The sequence below is a fragment of the Neoarius graeffei genome, chromosome 14 (genome assembly GCF_027579695.1).
Source record: "Neoarius graeffei isolate fNeoGra1 chromosome 14, fNeoGra1.pri, whole genome shotgun sequence".
Lineage (NCBI taxonomy): Eukaryota > Metazoa > Chordata > Actinopteri > Siluriformes > Ariidae > Neoarius > Neoarius graeffei.
In genome coordinates, this window is record NC_083582.1 from 61,689,078 (window position 1) to 61,701,851 (window position 12,774).

General features: G+C 44.1%; 1 protein-coding gene across 3 annotated transcripts in view; it reads right to left on the minus strand.

Annotated features, from left to right (window-relative positions):
* Positions 1-12,774, minus strand: part of tmem94 (transmembrane protein 94) — a 78,251-nt gene that overhangs the window by 34,891 nt on the left and 30,586 nt on the right. For all 3 annotated transcript variants that reach the window (XM_060940192.1, XM_060940191.1, XM_060940193.1), the window contains one exon: positions 4,847-4,951. In XM_060940192.1, coding sequence (XP_060796175.1) covers positions 4,847-4,951 — 105 coding nt within the window. The remainder of the gene's footprint in view (positions 1-4,846; positions 4,952-12,774) is intronic.

Sequence of the window (12,774 nt, forward strand, 5' to 3'; positions counted from 1 at the left end):
GGGTGAGATACGACATCAGCCGGCCCAGTTCCCGCGACGAGTAGGCAAAGGCCTGGAGAGCCGCGTCGCACAGCTCCCGTGATGCCGCGCTTGTCCCCTCCAGCGTCTGGGCAAGGGCCAGCAGCAGATGGGACATGGAATTGTCAATACGACCCATTTGTGCTGCCGTGTCGTATCCCCGCACGATGAGGTCGTCAGTCGCACGGCATTGGGTGCGGGGGCATCGGGCGTCAGGCCGCAGAGCCTCGTTGGGCGAAAGGACGAGGGCAGCCACGGAGGGCTCAATGTTGGGCATCTGCTGGAGGCCGTAGGTAGAGGCATCCTGCATTGCTGCCAGGGCCCTGCAGTCACTAGGGAGGTGGGAAAGGCGTCTAGGGTCCGCCCAACACCTCTGTAACTCCTCGATGTATGGGGCCGAGGGCGGAACAGACAACGAGGAAGGCTGTGTGGAACCTCTGAAGAAAGCACTCTGATGCTGGGCCACCGGGGGCGTGTCCAACCCCAGACGGGCCAATGCAGCCCTCAGCGTTGGCTGGATGGATGAGCGTCCGCCTTCCAACGCTGCCGCGGTGCCATGGCTGGTGGCCTGGGAACCGGCCGGAGAGGTGGAGTCGTGACCAACAGACCCACCGCAGTCAAAGCTCTCCGACGCCCGGATCGACAGTTCATCCAGGCCGCGTGCATCAACGGCCGGTGACAGAAGCGGTGGTGATGGTGAACGGTCGGGCTACCAGGCAGAAGGGGTGGCTGCGGGAACACTGCTGCCCTGTGGCGGAGGCTGGAGATTCGCCAGCAGGGCCTTCATCTCCTCCAGCTCGGTGGACATCACCTCCACCTTCCGAGCCAAATCGTCCGAGCACTTCTTTTTCGCCTTAGAAGCGGAGACGCGTGGGGGAGCCCCACGGCGCTTGCTGGGCCCCGCTGCTGCAGCCGGCACCATGTCCTGTCCCCCCGAGGCCCGGGGGATGTCAGACGGAGGATCCAACCGAGCCAGCCTGGCGGTCCGCGCAGCCACACTCAGGCACATGCAGTCTGCGCAGGCCATGTCCGTCAGCCCCTGCCGCAGGTGATCAATACCCAGGCACGAGGGGCACTCGCGGTGGCCGTCCTCCGGCTCGAGGGGGGCCCGGCAGTTGGCGCAGCGAGAGAATAGGTCCATGACACCTGGCTGGCAGAAGGGAACTTAAAAAATAGGGCGAGAACACCCCAAGTAAGTATCCCAAAATAAACAATCAGGCGGCAATGAAAAACGACCGGGCGAACACACCCGTGGTCGGGAATATTAACAAGGATAGGCGCCGTGCGCCACAGAACTGATAAACAGCGGCGAGAAACACCGCTTTAATTTAAATGAATGAAAACCGCTTACCTGAGCGACAAGAGAAAAGAATTGGTGGACTTAACGCAGTTTCTTGGAGGATGCGTAAGCACAGCCCCAACCCTACGGGTAACGAAACTAACACGCGTTTTGTCCAATTTCCAACTTGCAACCTGCAAACGCGAGAAGATGCAAGAGGTCACTTCCTGGGTTTACCGGTCTTTTATGCCGGGGTCACGGGGTGACGTCACCCAGGTCACACGTGACTTTGTTGTTACTATTACTCGACCTGCACGTTTGTGTGATGGATATCCATGTGCTGAAAGCACCGCCTCTGGTGGTCAGGAGAAACGAAGTAGAACCACATTGGGTTCCACTCCTGCCGGCCAACAACAGGAACCGTAGAATCAAGAACAAGTTTCTATTAAAGTGGCCGGTGAGTGTATAGAAAGCATACCACAGGGAAAAGTAGTATTTTCACTGCATTGCTCTTACAGTGACTGATCTTTTTGTTTTTCATGAAAAAAATAAATAAATAAAATCATGCTTTAAAAAGCACTGCATTTCATATTTTGGTCCGGTACAAAATGTTCTCCACAGATTCAGACATCATCCAAGTTAGTGTCTGTAACGTTGGATTTTTGAGTTAAAAATTAAAGGTAGACTGCCTTTCAGATTTTTCAAGTGTAGGTCATAAAAAGATTTTTCCCTGACACCCAATTATTTTTGTTTAGTGGACCGAAAGTTACTGAATTCAAATCACAGACGTCCAATTTTATTAGTTTTTTTTTTTAAATAGAACAATTAATGAATTTAGGGCCACGTGGCCCTAAATTCTCCACTATTTTTTCCTGCTTCACCATGACCCAATTCATGTCATGCATCATGTGGTGGGCTTTCCCCGTTTGTGCAAGGCATTGTGGGATACAAATCTGAAACAGGAGAGAAAAATGGAGGACGAGAGTGTGTGAATGAAATGTGAAAGACCGACTACAGTAACAGAAAGTGAGAAGAAAAGACGTTATGTTGCAAAGGAAAGGAAACACAGGACCAAACTAATAAATATTGGTGGTCAGTGAGCACCTCGGTGTGATCAGCTGTTCGTTTAGCGACAAAATAAATGTAACTGTCACTGCATGGTCAAGGTAAACCTGTAGATGGCAGCAGGGCCGTCGACAGGGGGGGACAACCGGGTATTTTGTCCCGGGCCCAGGCATGAGGGGGGGCCCAGAACTGGTCCCTCATGAAGATGCCATTAATCATTCTGTTTCATTTCAAAATGTGTTGATTTGGGGGAGAAAACTGTGCTATATTTGCATTCAATGAATGATTTCTGGTTCTTTTGCCTTTATTGTCTTCGAAAATAGATTCAAGAACCCACATACCACCCCTAATGCAGAAATGGTTTGGTCTTTGATTAAGGCACCAAATAACACGGCACTATAGAGATCTTGCAGTCACGTGACCGGAAAGTACACAACCGCCATCTTGTTGGTCAAAAACACCGCTGAATACTGCTGCACTCGTGTAGAGAATGGATCAATTTCAACCGACGGACTACACGGCTCATTTTTCTAATGAACAGATAACTAGATATATGTCTAAAATAAACGATCTACAGATTTGTGACCCTTATGGCTTTCCGGACGGAGTTTTCACGACCGGATTTTGAATTGCCAGCGGAATACCCAGACGTGTATGATTACCTCATTAACTTTCCCTCGCTGTTCAGTGGTGAAGCACTGCGTGCTTATAAATCTCTGCACAGTTATCTTTACAGAAATTCAGGATTTGTCAGTGACTCAGATGTGGCATCTTGTAAACAAAATAATCCTCACTGGATGGGTAAGTCACTTAAGTATTGAGTATAGCACTGACCAGCCGATTATAGAATAGAATAAGGTAATTCCAAATCGTCCGTGTTGTTTACATGGATCGGGCGTTGGAGAGGTAGAGGCTTGGCAGTGGAGATTTGAGTGGCTGTTTGTATGTGTATATGTATGTGGCAATCATATCCAAATGTTTTAGGCACGCTTGCTGAGCTGCGCTGAGCTGGACTCCGGTTAGCTGAAAGCCCGTGGAACGCTGCCTCTTGTTAATTAAACCTTATTTTGTTGGAAATCATCCCGTGTAGATACGACGGCATGTGAAATTGCCAGCTAGATAGAGTTTAATGTAACGAGTAGGCTATAAATGGGGTGTTTTGAGGTTAGTCTGTTGCAAAACATTAAACTTTCGCTTAGACTGGATACTCTTCAAACAATTCCCTTGCTCAAGTGAAAAATGATAGGCCTGTATGAAAAGCGCAATTAATGAAAGTAGCCTAATAAGCCCTAAATGAATAAAACAACCTCTGTTTTATTGTTGCTGCTTACACGTTAAGATTTTGAAATCTTCTCGGTCCAGTTCTATATCCAGGGAATGTTGTAATCCTTTTGGTTTATCCGTAATAAACGTGTCAGCCCCCAGGTCAGATAGGCTAATGTTACGTGGTTGGGAGGGTGTCAATTTTTTTTGTAACATTCTAAATCGAGTACGGAAAGGACGTTTATGAAAAACAAGACAAAAAAATACACTGAAAAACTCACTGTACACATCACTAGTGGTGATGCTTCTATGTTCAGATTTTGGGAAAGCCATAACTCCGTTCTCATTGAGGCCCAGTTCCATCCCGTAAACAATCATTTTGGTTTATCAGCTACCTGCGCTCAAACATGTCACAGGAGAGGCTCAATGGGCTGGCTATGCTCTCTATAGAGCGCAAACTTGCAAAGAAGCTGGACTTCAATGACCTTATTGACGACTTTGCCACAGCAAAAGTCCGGCGCATTGCATTCCGCACCTGAATAGTTGCAGACTAAGGAAATGTTCAAACTGTAAATATGTTGAAATGTTGAAATAAAATGGTTGACTGTTATAATGGGCTTGGAATACCTGTTATTTAAGGGTTGGAGTGAATGGAGACTGTGAAAAGAGGGGTTGGGTGTGGGTGGTTGCTGTGTGGCGATGTGCGTGCGCGCGTGTGTGTGTGTGTGGGAGGGGGGGGGGGGGGGGGGGGGGCACTCAGATTATTTGGGGGGGGGGCCCACTCAGATTATTTTGTCCCGGGCCCAGCCAAAGCTGTCAACGGCCCTGGATGGCAGTAATGCAACACTGTGGATACCAGATGCCGTAAAACCCAAAAGAAGAAGGTAAGCCTGTGCATACGCACATCGGACTTCCTCTGTCTGCTTGACTGCGCGACGCGAGCAATTTCATACACATTATTTGCTCGGGAATCCCCTCAAATTAAATAACTTCCCAGCCACAGAATGGCCTGCTTTTATTTTTTTTAGATATTACAGAAATAAACATATAATCACAATGACCAAATTTCAGAGGGAACTAAATTTCACAGATTTTATGAAATCGAAAGGCAGTTTAGCTTTAAAAAAAAAAAGAAGTCCCTGACATACTACACATGTAGAATTAACTAAAAAAAAAAAAAAGAAATCTCTATAATGGTGTGTGACAGTAGGAGGCACTCACTGTGACTGAACCCAGGTTGCGCAGCAGGCTCGAGGTAGAACACAACGTCTGGGAGTCTCCTTTCAGAACGCCTACCAAGTGTCTCCACACACAGCGCAGCATCTCCTACACACACACACAGAGTTTTGGATTGGTTAGTAAAAGTCTGTAGGGAGAAATCTAAAACTGGAGGTTTATATCCAAAATCCTCATCTGCTTCTTCTCTATTTAGTCAAAAGTCTCACTCATTCGCTCACATCCACAAATATGAAGTTATAGAGTTCTTTCAGAACAAAGCTGATGCAGAAAAACCAATTAGGCTTGCGCGAGATAACGATAACGAATCGGCTTTACCCAAACGCCATACTGCTACAATAGTCACAATGACACCAACTCAGATTTTTATACCGAATATGCAAATTTGCAAATGTCACCTTTTTAATGATTAACTGCTGTACCAAGTGTGCACGCAAACCTTTTTTTTTTTAATAAATCATCTGCTGTGTCGAGAAACCATCAACACCACTATATGCTGAAGCTGAAATGAGCAAATACTTGTGCAAAAATGTCACTAATGGAAAACAGAAGAAAGTTCATAATGGCAAAACCATTCTGACCTTTGTATGTGTGTGGGAAAGTAATATTCTTACCCCCCTCATGTAGTGCGCTTAAATCCGAAACAGTGAAAAAGCAAGTTTTCCCTACCTTGGGCTAAAGAACAGTCAGGTATCACTGCATGCATATTTTATTTAAACGGCTGGTAAGAACTATAAACATATAAATATATTTTCAAAAGTCGTTTTAAAAGGTTGCCACCTCACACTTCCAGAGTCTTCAGTTCGATCCTGAGCTCGGGTTCCTGTTTCTCTTGCTCTCCCCGCGTCTGTTTGGGTTTCCTCCGTGTTCTCTGGTTTCCTCCCAAAAACATGCTGGTAGGTGGACTGCTTATACAAAACTTCCTCTAGGTGTGAATACAGTGTCTTGCAAAAGTATTCATCCCCCTTGGTGTCTGTCCTGTCGCATTACAAGCTGGAATTAAAATGGATTTTTGGGGGGTTAGCACGATTTGATTTACACAACATGCCTACAACTTTAAAGGTGAAAATTGTTGTTTTTTATTGTGACACAAACAATAAGATGAAAAAAAAAAATCTGGAGTGTGCATAGGTATTCATCCCCACCAAAGTCAATACTTTGTACAGCCATCTTTTGCTGCAATTACAGCTGCAAGTCTCTTGGGGTATGTCTCTATTAGCTTAGCACATCTAGTCACTGGGATTTTTGCCCATTCCTCAAGGCAAAATTGCTCCAACTCCTTCAGGTTAGATGGGTTGCGTTGGTGTACAGCAATCTTCAAGTTATGTCAGAGATTCTCAATTGGATTGAGGTCTGGGCTTTGATTAGGCCATTCCAAGACATTTAAATGTTTCCCTTTAAACCCCTCCAGTGTAGCTTTAGCAGTATGTTTAGGGTCATTGTCCTGCTGGAATGTGACCCTTCATCTCAAACCTCTGGCCGACTCAAACAGGTTTTCCTCCAGAATTGTCCTGTATTTAGTGCCCTCCATCTTTCCTTCAGTCCTGACCAGTTTTCCTGTCCCTGCAGATGAAAAATATCGCCACAGCATGATGCTGCCACCACCATGCTTCACTGTAGGGATGGTGTTCTCAGGGTGTTGGGTTTGTGCCACACATGGCATTTCTCATGATGGCCAAAAAGATCAATTTTAGTCTCATTTAACTAAAGAATCTTTTTCCATGTGTTTGGGGAGTCTGCCACATGCTGTTGGGCAAACTCAAAATGTGTTTTTTCTTAAGCAATGGCTTTTTTTCTGGCCACTCTTCCATAAAGCCCCTCTCTGTGGAGTGTACGGCTTAAAGTGGTCCTATGGACAGATACTCCCATCTCCACTGTGGATCTCTGCAGCTCCTTCAGTGTTATCTTTGGTGTCTTTGTTGCATCTCTGATTAATGCCCTCCTTGCCTGGTCTGTGAGTTTTGGTGAGCGGCCTTCTCTTGTCAGGTTTGTAGTGGTGACATATTCTTTCCATTTTGCTGTAATGGATTCAATGGTGCTCCCTGGGATATTCAAAGTTTGGGATATTTTTTTATAACCCAACCCTGATCTATACTTCTCCACAACTTTGTCTCTGACCTGTTTGGAGGCTCCTTGGTTTTCATGTTGCTTGCTTAGTAGTGTAGCAGAGTCAGGGTCCTTCCAGAACAGGTTCATTTATACAGACATCATGTGACACTTTGATTGCACACAGGTGGATCTTAATCGATTATGTGACTTATGAAGTGAATTGGTTGGACCAGCTCTTATTTAGGGGTTTCATACGAAAGGGGGTGAACACCTATGCACACTCCAGATTCCTGTTTTTTCATCTTATTGTTTGTGCCACAATAAAACAACAATTTTCACCTTTAAAGTTGTAGGCATGTTGTGTAAATCAAATGGTGCTAACCCCTCAAAAGTCCATTTTAATTCCAGCTTTTAATGCGACAAAACAGGACAAACACCAAGGGGGATGAATACTTTTGCAAGACACTAAGTGTGTGAATGTGTGTGTACGTTGCCCTGTGTTGGATTGGCATCCAGTGTCTGACCAGGATGAAGCAGTTACTGAAGACGAATGACTGAATGAATGTTTTATAACTGATTGTAGATGCTACAAAAAAAAAAGTTGCTATAAAGGGTATGCACGTGACACAGTTAGCGGAAGTCACAGCGGTTACACCCACTGAGTGGCAGAAAGACCAACTTACTGAGTGGCAGCTTCAGTGTTCAGCTGAAATGTCATGAGAAAACACACACGCACGGACACACTTAAAAGGGGGAAAGAGCTGTTGTTCAACTGACTATACAAACAGATTTAACAAAAAATCAGAGCTATAGAAAAAAAGAAGCAAATGGATCACTGCAATTCGCAGGAACAACTGGAATCCTGGGACCGAAATGTGGATTTGTGGACGGCTGCCATTTTGTGTTGGATATGTTGGTGTTTACGGTGAAATCATACTTCAAGTTATATACTATATTAAATACTCATCAATTAAATATTTAGCATCTTTCATTTATATATAACATTTGTGAGTGGTGGTGTTAGCTACGAACAAAAGTAGGCCTAGCTAGCTTAGAGTTTCCCAACTAAAAGTTGCAATAAAAAAAAAAAAAAAAAAAAAGGGGCAAATCTGTCCACATACAACCAGAATATACATTACAGTTATTGTCCTTTTAATTTCTCCAACAGATCCCACCTTGGTGTTTGACCAAGTGTCAAAGCTTTTGAATGCTTTCAGGCATTGCGTTGTGTATTTCCCCCAGCATGGAATTCATATATATATATATATATATATATATATATATATATATATATATATATATAAATAAAAACAGCAGGAACCCCGATTCCTGGCTACGTCAATGCCCGTGGACCACTGGTTCTTCGGTAAATTGTAAGGATCACTGTTGAATCCTTTAATTGAAGCAGATAGTCATTAGTTTTCAGGCTTGTAGTCAGTGGCGGAGCCAAACAATTTTTCTAGGGGTGGCCAGACTGAGACCACTGTTCACACAGGGGTGGCACATAAACTGATATCTTCTTGTTGTTATTTTTCTGTGTGGCAAGTCGCTGTAGGTCTAGTGGTGTTTCTTGGTCACTCATTCATTAATTTGGGCAGGCAGTGACTGCCATGTAGAATTACATCATGAAGACCTGCATAATAAGCTTTTTAAAGTCTTACTAAGCTGATTTAAAAAAAAAACAAAAACTTACAGTTGTGAAAATTGTGCCTTTTTAATTGGTGATAAAGCTCACACAATAATTAAAGAATGTACACACACTACGTTCCGATATTTTAGAATTCTGTCTGTGATTTGGAAAGAGGAAACTCTTGGCCCTTTTCCACTACCCTTTTTCAGCTCACTTCAGCTCGCTTCAGCTCACTTCAGCCCGACACGGCTCGCGTTTCAACTACCTCAGAACAGCACGACTCAGCTCGCTTCAGCCCTGCTCAGCCCCCAAAACTCGCACGGTTTTGGAGTGGGGCTGAAGCGAGCCAAACCGAGCCGAGTGGGGCTAGGGGCGTGAGCAGACACTCCCCTGTGCACTGATTGGTGAGGAGGAGTGTCCTCACATGCCCACACACGCCCCGCGAGCACGCTGGGATCTGTAAACACCGTAAACCCGGAAGAAGAAGAATTACGAGAATTTCTGAAGCCTTATGCGCCTCGCCTCATCTATACGCTCTTGCCAGTATCTGTTGGCGTTGTCAGTGACAACAAACCACAGCACCAAGACCAGCAACACTAACGACTCCATGTTTATTGTTTACTATCCGGGTCGTGAGACTACCGCTTAAAAGGTCACTGATGTCACTGTTTGCGCCGCCTAACGACATCACGTGACGTCCATCCACTTTCGCTAACTCCACCCAATGTGTCCATCCACTTCCAGCCAGCACGGTTCAGCACGGTTGTAGTTGAAATGCAACTCCAACAGCCCCACTCAGCTCGACTCAGCCCAACTCAGCACGGCACGGCTCAGCCCAACTCAGCCGCGTTGGTAGTGGTAAAGGGGCATCTGAGGCTTAGTACGGAAAGGAGATGAGGGGATCAGGACACTTCATCCAACGACCATTTCGTTCAATAGTTAAGACATTTCATCCAAAGCCTTTTTCATACACACTATCAATTATTAGGTATTCCGGTGTTTGCGAACGAAAGCCCCGCGAGAGCGCTGTTCCGCGCCTAAAGATTTAACATGATCCAGCCAGCTTTAAAAATTAATAACTTGGCCAATGGAGCTCGCAGCGAAGCCAAATTTTACAGGCACCTCCCTCTAAGCCTCCCCCTTGGAAAAAGCATGGTCTCGGGTTGGTAGGACCATGCCTCAGCCTGGGATTCGCAAACAAAGCCCCCATGAGAGCGCTGCTCCGCACCTGAAGATTTAACATTATCCATACTATGGCACTCATTTGCTTTACAAAAATGTGTTTTGCTTCCATTGAGAATTCCTCCTTTTTTCAAACAAACCTGAAATATAAAATAATTGGTAGTGTGTATGAAAAAGGCTTTGGATGAAATGACTTGTATTTATACTCGATGGTCAGTAGAAGTGTCTTATCTTCAGAAAAGTCTGACTTTTTTAAATAATAATATCAGTCAAAACCACATATCTATCTTCTCTTTGTATCGAATCTTCGCTCGATCGTTCAAATCGTGGTAAAACTGAGAAAATTCAGCATTGTTTACAGACACGCTTTCAGCAGCTGCCATCCTAGTTGCTTTGTATAGCCACCATCATGGCGGACGCTCATGAAGTAGCACATTTTGATCACGTGGTTGCAAGTCATCTATAGACAGCTACTTGTTCTTCTGTAATTGTGTTGGTGGTGGTTGACATTCAAGTTGAGTGTATTACCGCCACCTACTGTTTGGGTGGAGAACTACTGGTTTGAGTGCGCGCTGTTGAATTGCGTCCGTATGGGAACAACTGCGTTCAGACATCGTTCGGCAAAAATGTTGCCGACAAAGTGGTGTTGGAGGTGGCTGGAGGGGTGGCCAGAGATTAATTTAGGGTGGCCTTGGCCACCACTGGCCACCCCTTGGCTCCACCCTTGCTTGTAGTACTCGAGTCCAACTCGTGCCCTAATTTTAAGGACTCATGACTTGACATGGACTTGAGCACTGATGACTCGGACTCGTACATTAACTGCATTCGGACTTGTAAATTGAAGATGAAGATTCTGATTTTTTTTCTTTTTTTGGTATCATGCCATAATAATTTGGTATAAGATATCTAATTATACTAATTTTGTTCATACGTCAAGTTCAGGAACAAACTAACGTTAATGGCGCTAAAATGCCTGGAGAGAATGCCTCTAGAATGGTCAGCTTTGCTTATACAGACTTCTCGTGCAGTGGAAAAAAAACGCACTGCTGTGTGCTCCATATGTAGAAGAACTATCGAGGAGACGACAGGGACAACCTCGAACTTCAATCGTCCTTTGGCAAGACTCCACCCATTGAAGTAAGTGACGCCACATTCATTGCTCTGTTGATGGTGGGTGGGGCTTGCTGAGCGATGAACAAGCTTTTTATCTGTAGCCTATTAATTAAATGGGGCAGTCAAGCAGTAACATTAGTCCAACACAGTAGCAGAGACGGTTTCACATAAAGGCAGCAACAGCCACTGTTAAATGGTGCGGTTGGAGTCTTGTTCTCGGACTTGACTTGAAATTTTCTTCAATGACTTGGACTTGAACACTGGGGACACGAGACTGGACTCGGACTCGAGGTTTAGTGACTCGACTACAACAGTGTTAGTTTTACTCCTAGTGTCACAGTTTCCCCAACTAAAGGCAGGCATGCTGCAACGAGTTATGCCACTCAATCCGATTAGGGGGGTGTTTTCCAGTGGGAAAGTGATGTCAGTGCATACCCTGCAACTCTGACGCTGCTCTCTGACTACTGATTCCAGACTGTTTAATGGCACACAACATAACCACTCAATTTTTGTAGGTCAGTTTTTAGAGATTTTAACTGATTAAACTGGAATATTTTTTTCAAGGAAAACTTGACAGAAGCCTCAAGCAGAGTTCACAAGGTGGACAGCAGCTTCACTAAAACAAGTTCATGAATGTAAAAGCATGACAAGTTTTTAAACAACTTAAAACATGATATTTTACATACAAAACAACCTCACACTGCATACCTAACAGATGTATACTTAAGACTGTTCACATCACTTGTGTGTTTCATGCAAAGTGAACAATGTATACATATCAAAAGAAAGCGCCCTCATCAAGAGCATGAAAGAATGAACTGAAAATCCCAAACAAACAAGACACTACTGAAAGTGTACAAGCAAGACCATCTATCTATTCATGCATTTATACCATCAGCAGAACTTTTCGGATTAAAAAAAGCTTCATGCAAAGACTCACATGAATTTACATCAACTCAAGGTGATGTGATGACAGAGAGCTCATTCCCATGCTGCCATGTCAGGAAGTACAGGCAGTAGTGAGAACAGAACAAAAAAAAACATGCAGAGTTTGCAAGTGACTGATGCAGGACCTGCATGAGTGTCAGAACTACAAGCTAATATAAAATAAATCAAATCAACAAAACTCACTTAATGAAACTTTGGCTCTTAGTACAGCAATACCAATTGAGCAAGATGGAAAGATAAACATTACACAAGCAACAAAAAAAATAAAAAATTAAAAAAAGGAACAAATACCAGTGTAAGATTACCATATTTTCCAGAAAATAAATCATTCTGGAACTTAAGACAAACCCCATCGACATTCAACCTGCTTGGAGGAACAAAATGAATACATATGTTGCTTTGCTGTACATATTGTACTAATAAACAGGATTTTTTTTTTTACATGATCTTTTGTTTAAAGGTAGACTGACTTTCAGATTTTTCAGGTTTGGGTCATAAAAAGAATTTTCCCTGACACCCAGTTATTTTTGTTTAATGGACCAAAAGCTACTGAATTTGAATTTTATTATTATTTTTAAAAAATAGAACAATTAATGAATTTAGGGCCATGTGGCCCTAAATTCTCCGCTATTATTTCTTGCTTCACCGTGACGCAATACAAGATACTACGTCATGCATCACGTGGTGGGCTTTCCCTGTTTGCGCAAGGCATTGTGGGATACAAACTTGAAACAGGAGAGGAAAATGGAGGATGTGAATGAAACGTGGAAGACCAACTAAGACATAAGAAGAAAAGACGTTATATTGCGAAGGAAAGGAAACGCAGGACCAAACTAATAAATATCGGTGGTCAGCGAGCACCTCAGTGTGATTAGCTGTTTATTTAGCGACAGAATGATGTAACTGTCAGTCCACGGTCAAGGTAAACCTGTAGATGGCAGTAATGCAACACTGTGGATGCCAGCTGCCGTAAAACCCAAAAGAAGATGCC